This window comes from Bacillus rossius, chromosome 5 (assembly GCF_032445375.1).
Source record: "Bacillus rossius redtenbacheri isolate Brsri chromosome 5, Brsri_v3, whole genome shotgun sequence".
In the NCBI taxonomy this organism is placed as follows: domain Eukaryota; kingdom Metazoa; phylum Arthropoda; class Insecta; order Phasmatodea; family Bacillidae; genus Bacillus; species Bacillus rossius.
Window position 1 is genome coordinate 6,037,183 of NC_086333.1, and position 15,780 is coordinate 6,052,962.

Genomic DNA, 15,780 nt, shown 5'->3' on the forward strand with positions numbered 1-15,780 from the left:
TGTTTTTAAGTTGACTGAAACAAAGCAATCAACCTGGCATAGGAGCAAAAACTTGGAGGTGCATTCAAAAGCGCTTAAAACCAGATATTTTATTTTTCCTGCACCAAATGGCACCTCAACATTTGATTGTTATGCTCCGTCCCCTAAACCATTGGGTGTTTGCGTAATTGCTCGAAAAATGAATTGGCTCACCGACAACAGTGGAATGTACCAGAGAAATGGAGCTAAGTAATTTCTTAGGTTTGACAAATTTCTAGAGCATTACTTGCTCGCAGTGACTGTGCGGCCTATCCTTGTTAAACTCTTGCCTAACAATTTTATAAACTACCAAATAAAATTTTTTAATAATTTAATTAAATATTACCTTGTAAATTTATTGCTAATTTTGCTGAAAAAGTAATTCTGCATTCTTAAATAAAATAAATTTTATTTTTATTTACAAAGGTTGCAAGACACTAAATAATACAAAATAAATTTATATATGTAGATTAAAACAAACGTGTAAATTACTCGAAAAAATAAGGATTCTTCTTGCCAAGGGGTGAGTGGTTCAAACAAGATTATAAATGAACTATTGAAGAACTACGGAAGTTTGTTACCACAGAAAACCTCTTTTTATTGATTACAAGACAAAATTCTGCAATGTCTATGATCAGAATTCTTCATTCAACTGCAATGCTGTGGCTGTTAAAATTCCTGAAAACACACATTGTGTTGCAGTGCTGCTTCTCATGTGACAGTCATGACAGAGAGACGCTCTCTTTGCCAGCCCACCACAACTTCAAACAGTTTTCTTGAGATTCAAACGTCCTGTCGAAGAGAGGTTTTGGGATCTTATCTGACAAGTCATCGTCAGACTCTTGCGTTGGCTTCGGGAAGTGACGCTGTCCTGAAGATGTTGCCAGAATTGGGTACTGCTGGTGAAGACTGTACAAAGACACCAAATATAAGTAAATTTTCTAAATAGACAAAGTACGTAAAAATGTAATACAATTAAAATGTAGGAAAACATATTTAATAAATTATCTACAAATAATTTTACAGGGCATGCGACTATGCAATCAGCTCTCCCACAATTTTTATCACGATTCATCCACACAATGTTAACAAATAAGAAAAGTGGTGGATATTGTTGTTGAGGGTGTGCCTGCTGACATTACCGATGCATGTCAGTGACTTCCTCTCGTGCGACGCCTCGCGAGACTGCATGGCTGGCGGCCCAACCACAGAACCCCATCACATGAGAGAAGGAACCTCATGCCTGTAGTATGCATTGTTATTTTTCATCTAATGTTTGCTAATGTATGTACATACTACATAATAATTCATACCCATTAACTAAAATTTAAAAAAATACTGAACTCTTGGCTGAATGCTTCCTTTTGCACTTTGGCAACCAGTGACACTGTTTTCTCAAGTTGTGTCAGCTGTCAGCCATTACGTACAATCAGAGCAAGTAAGCTGAGCTTTGGAAAGAGAAAGGGGAGCCTGGCTTGATCTTTTCCACACAGTGCAGCCAATCCTTGAACTGTTGAGTCAGACATTTAAGACATAATTTGTAGTTTCAAAAGAATGTGTGAATCCAAGGTAGGCTGTACTTCAAGCTTCAAGCAATACATGTCACAAAAACCCAGTCATTATGGAATAAAGGTGAACATGCCATCTGACTCAATGACAGGGTATGCATATTTTGTGGGCAAGAAGTCACTGAAGTTGCCATGATGAATTGAATGATCTGACCGATATTACACAAGCCCTTCACTAGCTGTGCAGCTGGAAAGTGTACAGACAGGTCTGACCTGCTTGGTATGCCTCGTGTGCTTCATACTTCATTATTACATAAAAAAGGGAGAAAAGTTTTCACAGGACAGGAAACATGGTGGTGTTTTGTTGGAAAGATAAAAGGGATGTGTACATTCTCAGCACATGACATGACATTAAGATGATTCCATAAAACAGGAAGGGAAATGAGAAGACCAGACAGCTGCTACAGTCAGTTACAATGTCAAGTAGTATAGTATTGACATTTCAGATCAACATTATGTCGAACAGAGCTTTCAAACTCAGGTCTGTAAAATGGTGGAGAAAGTTGTCATTTCTTATGATCATTAATATAAACTCTAATAAATGTACTGTGTAAACCAGGTACAGCCAAAACAAATAATCAATTTCATTTTTCATGAGAGAGATTTTCAGTTACTTGGCTGTGTTTAAAGATAAGCCTAGTTGTTCTGGAGCCAGTTTGGCTCGACTCACAGGAAAACATTTCCTGAAAAAAATTGCAGTACCAGGACAGTGTGTACACGGAAAGTGGTAAAACATAAACTGGAAAAGCAGTTCGAAAGGATGTGATACGGCAGTGTAGTGTGTGCAAACTTGCTTTGTACAGAACCTCTATTATTAGTGACCCAATTAACCAGGCATTCGGTTAACCAGGTTCTCAATTAAAAATTAAATATATTTGCCTGCAAAGTGTAATTCATTAGAGAAGAGACAAGAAAGGAGTATAACTAAAAACTATATATTAAAAGTAGAAACGAATGGACAAAGTAACTGAGACTAGTATTTCCTGTGTATAAATTTTGCTGTATTGCATAAAATCAATATATTTTAATTTGATTATCCGTGATTTTTGCTTATCCGTGCTGACCTTTACCCCAGTTAATCAAGGTTCTACTGTATATTGAACAAAGTTTTTCACTTTACCATTTGTAATACCACAAGTGTCTTAAAGAATAATTAAGTAATTAGATAAAAAGATTTGGAAACTCTGAATACTGGGGCCCTCAATTGATAGCTATAAAAGTCAACAACAGAGGCGACACTACGAGTAAACAAAGAAAATTTAGAGACTCCCTACGAACACTTGGGAGAAAAAGGATCGTTATTATATATTAAATAAATAAAAACAACTGTTACGTCTATAGACTTCCTTATTCTATTAATCATTGTTCTTTCTTTTTTAAACATTAAATTTTCTTAGTAACATCTGTTTTTAATTGATAAGTGATCTTATTTAAATTCCTCACAATTACACTTATTTACTAATTGAACTTATTTACTATCGGGCCGGCCCTGAATGTTTAACAAAAATAACAATACTTAAACACATGAATTAAATCAACATTGGTAACTTTAAAGGTTGTACATATAGTCCTTGCAAAACATAATATAAATTTCTTCTTCTCGAACTGCTTTTACTGTCCGCTGTCTTAACTGGGTTACACTATTTTTTTTGAGTTCGTGAATAGAATAATAGAATTATGCGGGTATCACCCGGGGCTGTAGGTAGACGGTGATTGAGGTAGTAGGCCTAAAGATGGTGGATTCTGCTCAGGAACCGACTCCAGAGGTTCTGGCAGAGGATTTTGGCTGCCCAAACTTGGAACCCTGTCTGAAACAGAGGTCCAAATTCCAAAGAATTAGACCTGTTTCCAGACAGTATACTTAAATGGCGCAAAAGGCCAATAGAAGGAAAATTAAAGAAGGGATGACGTCAAGACTAACCAAAACAGGGTGTTGGTCCTGGCGCTCAGGAGAGGGCGTCTCGTCTCCGAAAACCCGAACCACGATGCGCGGTAGACACAGAAGTCATCATGAATTAAAAAAATAAGTATATATAATTAAAAAAAATTAAGGTTCTCTACTTTCAACTAAACTACTGACTGGTTAATATTAATTTTGGATAGGGACTTCATCCCTCTAGTCTGATAAGACTACATAATATACGATGCGATGTCGATGATTCGCCGAAGATCGCAGTTATTAACGGTACCAGTCAGTCAGGAGGCGCGCACCGAAGTCCGTTCAGAGCGGGATATCACCAGAATATCATAAGCGCGGGGTCTCTAGACAATGGGAGAGGGGGGTAGGCTCTGAGTCGAAAATTACCGAGTCCACCCGAAGGTGTCCGGTATAAAAAAATTAGATCTTACTGGAGTGACTGCGCGACTGAGGCGCTATCTTTTGGTGGCGATAAGAAGTACTAATAAATCGACTAGTGACCGACGAGAGTGCCAAGCTAGGGGGTAATGGAGTAACCAGAGGTGCCACCTAGCGGCCCGAGACATAAGGAGAAGAGAGGTTGTCGTTACCTCCGCGCGAGCGCGGCGCTGCCGACGCCCACAAGTGGCGTTAGTGACCACAACCGTCGCTAGATGTCGTTAAAGTGCAGAATCTTAACTGCGGCTGTCAAGCCTGAGATGGCCTTGACTTCGGTTAACGTACCCGAGCGGTCGTCGCTCCTAGCTTCACTTCTGAGAAGAAAGGGTGGGTGAGCAGGAGGGGGATGGCTTCAAAAAACGCATGGTCTGTGGGACGCAAGGCCCACGGGATCCTCCTGTCATGTCTTGCTGCTAGTGAACCTTATACCGATTCGTGACAGAGTTAGCAGGGCTCAGCACTGCTTCACAAGCTGCTCTTGGCAAAAGTAGTCACGCGAAGAATTAAAGTTACCGGTCCCCGACGTGCCTGGAGGCGGGAGAAATATTAGCCAGAATGCTAGCCTGGCATGAGGCTGGGAAAGAAAATCAGCTCGCCTCGGAGAACAGAGGCTGAGGGCCTGGCCGTAAAGAAAATAAGATGAGAAAGAAAAAATATTTCCAAAAATATTTAAGATTACAATATTTTAAATAAAACGTGCCTAAATCCCTAATACACGGCACATACTCCCCCGCGTTAAAGCGGAGCTTAGGGGAAAGCAAAAACAAAAACCAAAAACTTCAGTAGGACGAGTTACCAGGTTCGCCTGTATCCTACTACTTACATGCTAACACACAAAAAAAAGATTAAACACTCTTATGAACTAATGTGCACATTCTTAATGACTAACATGATTAAATTCATTAACTTAATTAAAATTATTAACTTAAGTGGCCACTTAAACTAACACCTTATATTAGGTTTCTTACAAACTAGTACCATGGATTTTTATTGTTACTTAATGTTACTACCTAGGTTTTGTATTCTTCAGTTAAACTCCTTATTGAGTCTTACATACATATATTTATATTTGGCATGCCAAGGCTTAGAGAAAGTAATCGCTCCTATTTTAAATTTGGATGCGCTTTCTTAAGGTGGGAGATGTGCGCTCGTGTCACATACTCTCCGGAACTGGGGTCGGCTAGACTCACAGTCACTGGGGTTAGAAATCGTTGGATCTGTAATGGTCCATTCCAGCGATATGATTACTTGGCCGATCGCTGATCGATGGCCTTACTCTGCGGATGTGCTTATACATTACCGTGTCACCTACCCTGTAGGGGTTGGGGGAGCGGTACTTATTGTACCTTCTCTGACTTGTTTGGTGAGCCAAATTTAAATTCCTACGCGCCTTTCTCCAAATGTCCTTGGGATCATCCGGCAGTAGGTCTTCGAGAGACCAAAGATTGGAAAGGGGTGTGTTGGGCTTATAAGTAAACATAATCTCAAATGGGTTGGATTTGTGTCCTTCATGTCGGGCATAATTAAATGCCATCTGTAACCACACCAAATTACTGTCCCATTTTTCCTGCGCATTCGCGTGGAATGCTATGAGCGCCGAACGAAGATTTCTATTAAATCTCTCCGCGTGCGAGGGTTTAGGGTAGTATGGCGATGTCGTCACATGCTGTATACCATGCGAGAAACACATGTTCTTGAAAGTTCTGGATGTAAACTGTGTTCCGTTGTCGGATACAATTATGTTCGGTAATCCTGAAGTTTTAAAAATGTGATTTTGTAATGCACGCACAGTGGTGTCAGCTGTAGCCTTACGGAGTGGAATAAGCCAAACAAACTTCGAAAAAGCATCTATGCCCACAAGAAGCATAGAGTGTCCGGATTTGGATCGAGGAAATGGCCCTACAAAATTAAATAAAAAGTTTTTGCATAGGTCTTTCGGCTACTTCTGAGGCAAGAAAACCGTACTGTGTATTTTGTGCAGGTTTACTTAGTGCACATAGCTTACATAACTTAACTCGCTGTGTAATTTCCCGGTGCATTCCTTCCCAAATAAAATGGCGTCGGATACCTTGAATGGTTTTATAAATACCTAAATGGGCACCGAGAGGTGAACTATGGTAATATGTGAAAATCATATCACGCAGATTTTGTGGAAGAACAATTTTAAGGTGCCTTGACTGTTGTGTACGTTTTTGTAGGATACCTTTAGCTAACTTATAAAATTTCGGAGCTGTACCAGTTTTAACTTGTTCAATTATTTTTGCCAAATATGGGTCGGCTTGTTGATGTGTTTGTATGTCCTGAAAAGCTAAGGGGAAATCGGTTGAGTGCCTGACACGAAATCTGAGGTTCCTCCTGAGATATTGTTTCGGAGGGGTTCTCGAACATTCGAGAAAGTGTGTCAGCCACAATGTTTTGAGTACCGCGAATATGTTGAATATTAAATTTGAGAGAAGAAATTTTGGTGATCCACCTTCCAAGTTTTCCTAATTGTTTAGGGTGAATTAACAGCCAAGCGAGTGCCTGATTATCAGTTTCCAATAGAAATTCCCTATGTTCCAGAAACTGTCGGAATTTATCAATACCAAAAACTACTGCTAAACATTCCAATTCATACACTGAAGATGCTTTCCTTTCCTGAAATGTTAATGTACGTGAGGCAAAGGCAATGGGTTGCCTGGCACCATCTATTTCCTGAGACAATACTGCCCCTATAGCAAAACTTGAGGCGTCTGTTTGTAAAATAAAGGGTTTACTAAAATCTGCCATGCGCATAACAGGCGGATTCGCTATGGCTTCTTTCAAGAAATTAAATGCCTTGTCTTGTTCAGGACCCCAAATATATGTGTATTTTTCTTACATAATGCATTCAAAGGTGCCGCATGCTCGGCGAAATTTGGTATGTATTTGGCATAAAAATTAGCCATGCCAATAAAACGAGCTATGCCCTTTGTGTCTTTAGGTGGTTTGAATTCCCGGATCGCCTGTGTTCGTTCTGGATCAATTGTAACACCTTTGTGTGATACCAAATGTCCAAGGAAAGATATTTCGGAAGCAGCAAATTTTACCTTTTTTGTATTTACAGTGAGGCCTGCCTTGCGCAGTCTTTCAAGGACAAGAGTCAGATGCTGGATGTGTTCCTCAAAACTTTCTGAATAAATTACAAGATCATCTAAATAATTGTAAACAAATTTAAATTTAAAATCTCCTACTACTTGTTCAAGGAGTCGTGTGAGTACTTGAGCACCTGTGGCCAAGCCAAAAGGTACCACATTATACTGGTAAAGATTCCAAGGTACGCAAAATGCGGTAATAGGTTTTGAGTCTTGCGTGAGTGGGATCTGATGGTACGCCGAATTGAGATCGAACACACTGAAATACTTGGCCTTACTAAACCAATGAAAGGCCGAGTTCAAATCTGGGAGGGGTGTTTGCGGTATTTTAATCTGTTTGTTCAGTTTTCGATAATCAGTGAAGAAACGTTGTTCCGTGCCCTTGGGCACTAGAAATGCAGGTGAACTGAAAGGAGAATTAGAAGGTTCTATTACCTTATTATCTAACATTTTCTGTACGTGTTTTCTCATAATTTCCATTTTAGGGCCTAAAAGTTGATAAGGGTGACTTTTGACTGGCGTGGTATCAGTCAATTCAATTTGATATTCAATTAGGTTAGTTCGACCTAATTTCTTAGTTAGAACATCTGAAAATTCATTACACAAATCTCGAATAGCAACTTGTTTACTGGGCTCGAGATGATCCAGGGACAAAGAATTTCTCTCGTCAGTGTTGGTAGAAACATTAGTAACTTGTCCTGACATTTATTTTAAGGTTCCACGAACGATATGACAAGATTTTTATTAAATTTAAATACAAAACTTCCTGCTTGTAGATCAATCAAAATAGCTGTTTTAGCGATGAAGTCGGAGCCTAGAATAAGCTGCGTGGCTAAGTTTTCTGCTATAGCCACTTTGGATATACTAATTGGTTCGTCCGCTGCAGTAAAACAGCGCACATCCGTGACTTCTGTTTTCAGAACCTGCTTGTTCTTCTGTAATTCCCTAAACAAATCGCCTGAAATAAAACTACGAATAACACCTGTATCAATCAGACCAATAATTTGATTTTTGCCAAACATTGCTTTAGTGTATGGTACTACAGTTCGGACGTGACCAAAAATGTTGTGACACTTACGTTTTCCCTTGTTAGTCAGGCTAACACATGTTTTGCAAATTCTTGTGAATTTCTCAGAATTTTCTTTATGATTAATTTGCTGTGTTATAATCTTCTGTTTGTGTTTTCTGTCTTTTTCTGTGTATTTCTTTCGTTTATTTTTCTTGTGTTTTTGTTTTCCTGTGTTATGCCTTTTTTGATTATTGTTTTGTTTTTGTGATTCGTTAGTATGCACATTATGCACTGAAAAATTCCTCTCGGATGAAGTTTTAGGTGGACCAGGTAGAAATTTGCCTGGCCACCGACTTACGCGTTTTTTGCCTTGTTGAAATTTGGTTTGAAATTTTTGTGTTTACATTGCTCAATGTAATGTCCTGTTTGCTTGCAATAATTACAGAAAGGTGTTTGTTGTTGTATGTTCTTGTTTGAACCATACTTATTATTTCTGTAGTAGTTTGTTTTCTGTTGTGGGTGGCTATTTTGTTGTTTCGTGTATGGAAAACTATTTGCAGTTTCTGCCTGAGGATCATGCTTATCTACGGACTTCGCTGACCTGTTTCTCTGAGTGTTGGCATATTCGTAACTCATGGCCTGTATTCAGAGTTGATCTAGTTCTACAAAACTCCGTGGCCTAGCCTGGAAAACAGCGCGTGAGCGCTCTGCCTGATTTAGTCCGTCTACTATGCAACTAACTATTTCGCTCTCTGATACGCCCAATCTGAGAACCGCCGCGGCTTCTCTGATTGATGCTACATAGTGTGGCAATGCTTCATTACTTCGCTGTAGCCTGTTGTACCATTCCAAACGGTAATTCGTCAAAAGTCTGGCAGGTATAAAAAAATTCAAAATTTTTCGTGGTATTTGTCAAAAGAGTAACTATTTTCTATAGCTTGACTCGTTCTTTCACTCAGTGGTGGTTGGGTGTAAGGAAAAACTATCTCCAACAACTGTTTCTCAGGAATGCCCCCTTTCTGTCTGATTTTAAGTAAGTGCCTTATGAATTCGATTAATTTATCTGGGTCAAGACCACTTGTTTCTGGAAAACCAACAAGTAATCTCTCGAATGGATGGGCAATTTTCCCATAACAGCTATACTCAGCCGCCCTTGGCGTAACTGGTAATGTTGTTTCTGGTTGATTCTGCGTTGATGGCGGAGGTGGGGGTGAATGATGTGCAATTTGCGCGGTGGGGATGGTAGGGATCGGAGTTCCTTGCCCGGATGTCAATAAAGAATGAAACTGGGAATATGGATTAAAATATGACTGGTTTGTGGCGAATGGGAAAAACAAATTTTGCTGTGTTAAAGGATGCGGATTTGCAGGCAAGTTACCGGAAAATGTGACACTGGTGATGGGAGCTGTAGAAACATGCACGCCTGAGGGAATTTGAGTGGTGGCTGCTGGGATGGGAGGGGTTGAAACTGCGAAGAATGATTGAGATGTTGATGAAATGGGCGGAACCTGCCTTGTTTGGCACAAAGATACTTGTGTGTCGGGTTGCCTTATTTCCTGAGGAAATTCCGGATTTTCACTCTCTACATTTCCTAGTGTTTCCATTCCTAGGTTTTCTGCCTGGGCCATTTTGGCCCGGAGGTCCTATTGAGTTTCTAATTGGGCTGCCCTAGCTTTCAATTTAATTTGGAAGGCGTTTGTCTGTTGCAGACAACGATTTAGCTCTGTTCGATAAACACCATTGAGCACATCTGCGGAAAGTACCACAAGATTTTCCAGTCGTCTGGTGACATGCTCTAATCGCATAATGTGTCGCTTTACATTGGGCAAATTCTCTTCCACATCTGAATAACTTACGAAAGCAGCTATGTCATAAAATTTGGAGCAAGCTATGTTGAATTCCTCGAGTATTTCTAAATTTAGATTATGTACTGAGGTAGGTAACTTATCACGTACTGCGGCTCGAAGCCTCTTTCGCAGCTCTTGCGCATTTCCAGTAGTTGGTAAATTACGCAACTGCAACTCGCAACTTAATTCATCTACTAGTAATAGCTCCGGAGTAATCATCCTGTCCGGATTCATAGTATTACACAAAACAAAACACTACCCTCTTAAAATTATCTCTTAAACTTTAAACTTAGGTATACACTTAAATATAGCTCATGATTAAAACAATTGCTTTATTGCGTGGGAAGTATGTGCCTTCATAATTTATTATTATTACTACGTGCGTAGGGACACGAACAGTGTACTCGGTTGTAACAAGCTGTCAGGTTAGCTTGCACAACACGGTACCTACAATGAACGTCACGTCAGCCGGCAGGACTGATCTTGGAGCGTAGCGCCTTTAACTAGGGGTGTGGGGGGGAGGGAGTATCTTGTCCAGCGGACACGTCTCTGTTGATAAGCCACGCGCGCGGGCTGAGTTGCGTGGGCGGGCAGCCAACTGCCTCTCCGCGCGCGTCAAATGTAAACACAGAGACCAAAGTGCAACAAAACTTATTATAATTTTAAAATTCAAGGGTCAATTTAGCTACTACGTGTATCAGCGGACAGTTCACAAATTACTTACTACAAAAAGATTCTAAGTGACCAAAAAAACATTTAAAAAAAAAATTTTTTTAATTCAATTTTTTTTTAAATTTATATTTTAGGTATGACCTTTCAATTTAGGTATGCCTATAGACGTAACCACGCTCTGCTACCATTTTGTAATACCCCAAGTGTCTTAAAGAATAATTAAGTAATTAGATAAAAAGATTTAGAAACTCTGAATACTGGGGCCCTCAATTGATAGCTATAAAAGTCAACAACAGAGGCAAACAAAAAAAATTTAGAGACTCCCTACGAACACTTGGGAGAAAAAGGATCATTATTATATATTAAATAAATAAAAACAACTGTTACGTCTATAGACTTCCTTATTTTATTAATAATTGTTCTTTCTTTTTTATAGATTAAATTTTTCTTAGTAACATCTGTTTTTCATTGATAAGTGATCTTATTTAAATTCCTCACAATTACACTTATTTACTAATTGAACTTATTTACTATCGGGCCGGCCCTGAATGTTTAACAAAAATAACAATACTTAAACACATGAATTAAATCAACATTGGTAACTTTAAAGGTTGTACATATAGTCCTTGCAAAACATAATATAAATTTCTTCTCCTCGAACTGCTTTTACTGTCCGCTGTCTTAACTGGGTTACACTATTTTTTTTGAGTTCGTGAATAGAATAATAATAGAATTATGCGGGTATCACCCGGGGCTGTAGGTAGACGGTGATCGAGGTAGTAGGCCTAAAGATGGTGGATTCTGCTCAGGAACTGACTCCAGAGGTTCTGGCAGAGGATTTTGGCTGCCCCAAACTTGGAACCCTGTCTGAAACAGAGGTCCAAATTCCAAAGAATTAGACCTGTTTCCAGACAGTATACTTAAATGGCGCAAAAGGCCAATAGAAGGAAAATTAAAGGGGGGGATGACGTCAAGACTTACCAAAACAGGGTGTTGGTCCTGGCGCTCAGGAGAGGGCGTCTCGTCTCCGAAAACCCGAACCACGATGCGCGGTAGACACGGAAGTCATCATGAGTTAAAAAAATAAGTATATATAATTAAAAAAAATTAAGGTTCTCTACTTTCAACTAAACTACTGACTGGTTAATATTAATTTTGGATAGGGACTTCATCCCTCTAGTCTGATAAGACTACATAATATACGATGCGATGTCGATGATTCGCCGAAGATCGCAGTTATTAACAGTACCAGTCAGTCAGGAGGCGCGCACCGAAGTCCGTTCAGAGCGGGATATCACCAGAATATCATAAGCGCGGGGTCTCTAGAGAATGGGAGGGGGCGTAGGCTCTGAGCCGAAAATTACCAAGTCCACCCGAAGGTGTCCGGTATAAAAAAATTAGATCTTACTGGAGTGACTGCGCGACTGAGGCGCTATCTTTTGGTGGCGAGAAGAAGTACTAATAAATCGACTAGTGACCGACGAGAGTGCCAAGCTAGGGGGTAATGGAGTAACCAGAGGTGCCACCTAGCGGCCCGAGACATAAGGAGAAGAGAGGTTGTCGTTACCTCCGCGCGAGCGCGGCGCTGCCGACGCCCACAAGTGGCGTTAGTGACCACAACCGTCGCTAGATGTCGTTAAAGTGCAGAATCTTAACTGCGGCTGTCAAGCCTGAGATGGCCTTGACTTCGGTTAACGTACCCGAGCGGTCGTCGCTCCTAGCTTCACTTCTGAGAAGAAAGGGTGGGTGAGCAGGAGGGGGATGGCTTCAAAAAACGCATGGTCTGTGGGACGCAAGGCCCACGGGATCCTCCTGTCGTGTCTTGCTGCTAGTGAACCTTATACCGATTCGTGACAGAGTTAGCAGGGCTCAGCACTGCTTCACAAGCTGCTCTTGGCAAAAGTAGTCACGCGAAGAATTAAAGTTACCGGTCCCCGACGTGCCTGGAGGCGGGAGAAATATTAGCCAGAATGCTAGCCTGGCATGAGGCTGGGAAAGAGAATTAGCTCGCCTCGGAGAACAGAGGCTGAGGGCCTGGCCGTAAAGAAAATAAGATGAGGAAAAAAAATATTTCCAAAAATATTTAAGATTACAAAATTTTAAATAAAACGTGCCTAAATCCCTAATACACATTAAAAAAAATATTATACATAATAATTTCCTAACCATATACAGTTGTTTTAGTTTGAATCAACAAATATTCTGAACCAGAAAGCAGTGAACTAGAGACAAGCAGTAAAGAGTGAAACCATATAAATATAGAAAAAATTATTATTCCCAAAAAAATTAAGATTTCATTCAGACCGTTACACTCAAAAAGAAACAAACAAGTAGAATAAGTAACATATGTAATTTTAAAGAGGACGTTACAACCTTTAAAATAATACTAAGTTCAAAAAATTAATACAATTTTTTTTTTTAATTAAAAAATTATAAAAATACTAAATAAAAGTCATTAGATTTTTGAAAGGTACTTTTACTTTAAGCCCAGCATTCAAAATGATAAAGAGTACTGAAAAAAATAACTAGCAGAAGTAAACACCAGTACCGAGAAAGCTATTATTTATACAGAAAACCTTTAAGGCAATTTATAATTTTGATACTTACCTAAATTCAAAATAAACATTTAATAGAAACTTGACATATGGTTAAGTTCTGGTTTTAAAAGTGTGGTGCAAGCCTTATTCTGAACAAAAAAAAATTGTTTATGGTCTAAATATTAGGGGTGAAAGACTTGACGTCGACCGGGGCTACCCGATGTGCCTCATGCCGTCGACACCCCTCTCCTCCCACCACCACCCTCTGTTTCAAACCTCCCGCCGCCGAGTGCGTGCGTGTGTGCGTGTGAGCCTTGGTCCTGCAAGGCAGTAGCTTCAGTGCCACCTTCCCGTAAAAACTTAATTAAAATAATAAGTAATTGTAATGTAAACCTTTTATTTCCTTTTTTAAATTCCTAAGTGTTTATGTTTTAAGTTTTCAGTTAGTAAGAACGGCACAGGGCCCCAGGCGGGCAACCCCGGAACTACCCGCAACTACTTTGTTGAACCTTAACAAATAAATTTAAAATATGTTAAGTTGGGTAATGATAAATCATTGTGGTCAGTTTTTGCTTAGTGTTTAAGAGGGTTTGTCATGTTAATAGGTTACCAGGTGGATACCTGGTAACATAAAGGGAACTTAACGCTTCCCGGCGGCCATGATGCCCTGGCCTCGTCAGTCAGCTTCCGTTCGCCGCCCGGGGCAGAAGGCCTGCGCGCACCTCGTCGACTTCAATTTTAGTTTCACTGATCTGGTAACAACAGTCGCTCCGTCATTATTTTATAAACCGTTTTCTTTTCCTCGAGGTCTACCCCAGGAGGTTTGCTCTTTATCATAATTATTTAAATACAGTTGGATATTTTATTTCGTCTTAACACGTAATGAACTTTCGAGGCCAGGCCTAGTCAGCCTTTAAGCTGGTGTAATATTCCTGTTGGCATGTTATTTCAGTGTATCAGTTAATAACGTTTTGTTTCCCTGTGCCGCTCTACATCAATAAAGAGCTATTCCTAGACTTGTGCGAGTTTCACTGAGCAGCCGTGTGAGTCCCGAGGCGTGTGGGACTAGTGCTACTGCACAAGGGGCAGTCGAGCCTAGTCCCCACACGGGTCACGTCACGCCCCCGAGCCAGGAGTCTACGGCCTGGTCCACGTGCCCCTACACGTGGTGGCGCCCAAGTTACACAGTTTCAGTCTATCCGGAACCCCCCCCCCCCCCCCCCCACCCTCCATAACGACCGGCTTATTCGAGTAAGTAAGTATGTTTGACTTTGTCAGAAACTGAGATCTATATCTTGAATTTGATTCAATTTTTTTTAAAAATAGTCTTCAAACAACCTAGTGCTTGTGCATGTTTTAATTTTACCCCATCAAGATACCTCCTGTGTTCGGAATGAAAAAGCACAGAATTCAATTAAATTTTAAATTAGATTTTTTTTTTTTTTTTTTTTCATTTTCATTAGGTATTCAAATATTTCATACTTCCACTGCTAATTTTAGACTCTTTACAAGTCTTCTAATTGTGTTAAGCTAAGCAACCTGCCACAGTTTGTCACCTGGATAACAATGTTAAAAGGAAATTACTAAACAATTTTACAAAATGGTAAACAAAACTATTAATGTGCCAACACAGGGTGGCCACACACCTTCTCTAATGAAATTCCCTGACTTTTCCAGGTTTTCCCTGACCTGGTCTTAATTTTCCCTGACTCTGATTTTGCATTTAGGCTACTTCAAGTTTAAAAATTAATCTGCACATTTTTTTAAATACTGCAAGTCTTCAATATATGGTAATTGTTTTGTATTGCGTATTCATGAACATTTCTCGATCTTGATCGTGTGAAAATTGAATCCGTAGCACGTGATGCTTATTGTTTTAATTAAGTACGCCAAAAGACCCTGAACATAATCAAAACTTGTGCTGTAACAATGAATAATGATCGTGAGTTGAACAAAAGGGAAAATCTATCTTGTATTCATCTTACGATCATTATACATTGTTATACCACTAGATTTGATTATGTCCAGGATCTTTCAACATATTAAATTAAAACAGCAAGCATCACGTGCTACTGGATAAATATGTATGGGATCATGCTATCAGGATACAGGGATCAGCTTCGATACAAGATACAAATCTTTCCATCCCAGTTTTTTTTATCTACATACAAAACTCACTGAGAATGAAAAATTTATTAGATTAGGTATTTACTCACCTAAATGTATTATTGCAGTCAATCACGCTGAAACGGATTAATGTTTTAACTAGTGTCTAATTAGAAGATAAAAGTACTTATAAACCTACCCATGATATGTTATGCAAATTTTACAAAATAAATAAACAAAAAATTTTCACCAAAACTACAAACATTTGCTTTGAAATATTACTTGCAATATTTTAAAGACTTTATTTCCTCTTCTAGAAGCGTAATTTCTTTCTTTGCATTTTTGATAAGTGCTTGTCTTTTCTTTTCTAATTCTTTAATTTTTACTGCAATTCTTCTTTTTTCTTTTTTAGCACATTCTTGAGCCCTTTCTTGTTCTTTTCTTTTTTCTAAGTAATCTTGATAACGGGATCTTGCATTTTGTGCAGCATGTATCATGGGTTTCATTATGGTAACATTTTTGACACCACCAAGTGCCACAACTGCATCGTATAT

At 39.3% G+C, this 15,780-nt stretch overlaps 1 protein-coding gene across 3 annotated transcripts in view; it reads right to left on the reverse strand.

The window, feature by feature from the left end:
* Positions 1-407: 407 nt before the first annotated feature.
* The window catches only part of LOC134531567 (telomerase Cajal body protein 1), a 67,723-nt gene continuing 52,350 nt past the window's right edge, over positions 408-15,780 (reverse strand). For all 3 annotated transcript variants that reach the window (XM_063367276.1, XM_063367274.1, XM_063367275.1), the window contains one exon: positions 408-927. In XM_063367276.1, the coding sequence (XP_063223346.1) occupies positions 741-927 (187 nt within the window). In that variant the 3' untranslated portion in view covers positions 408-740. The remainder of the gene's footprint in view (positions 928-15,780) is intronic.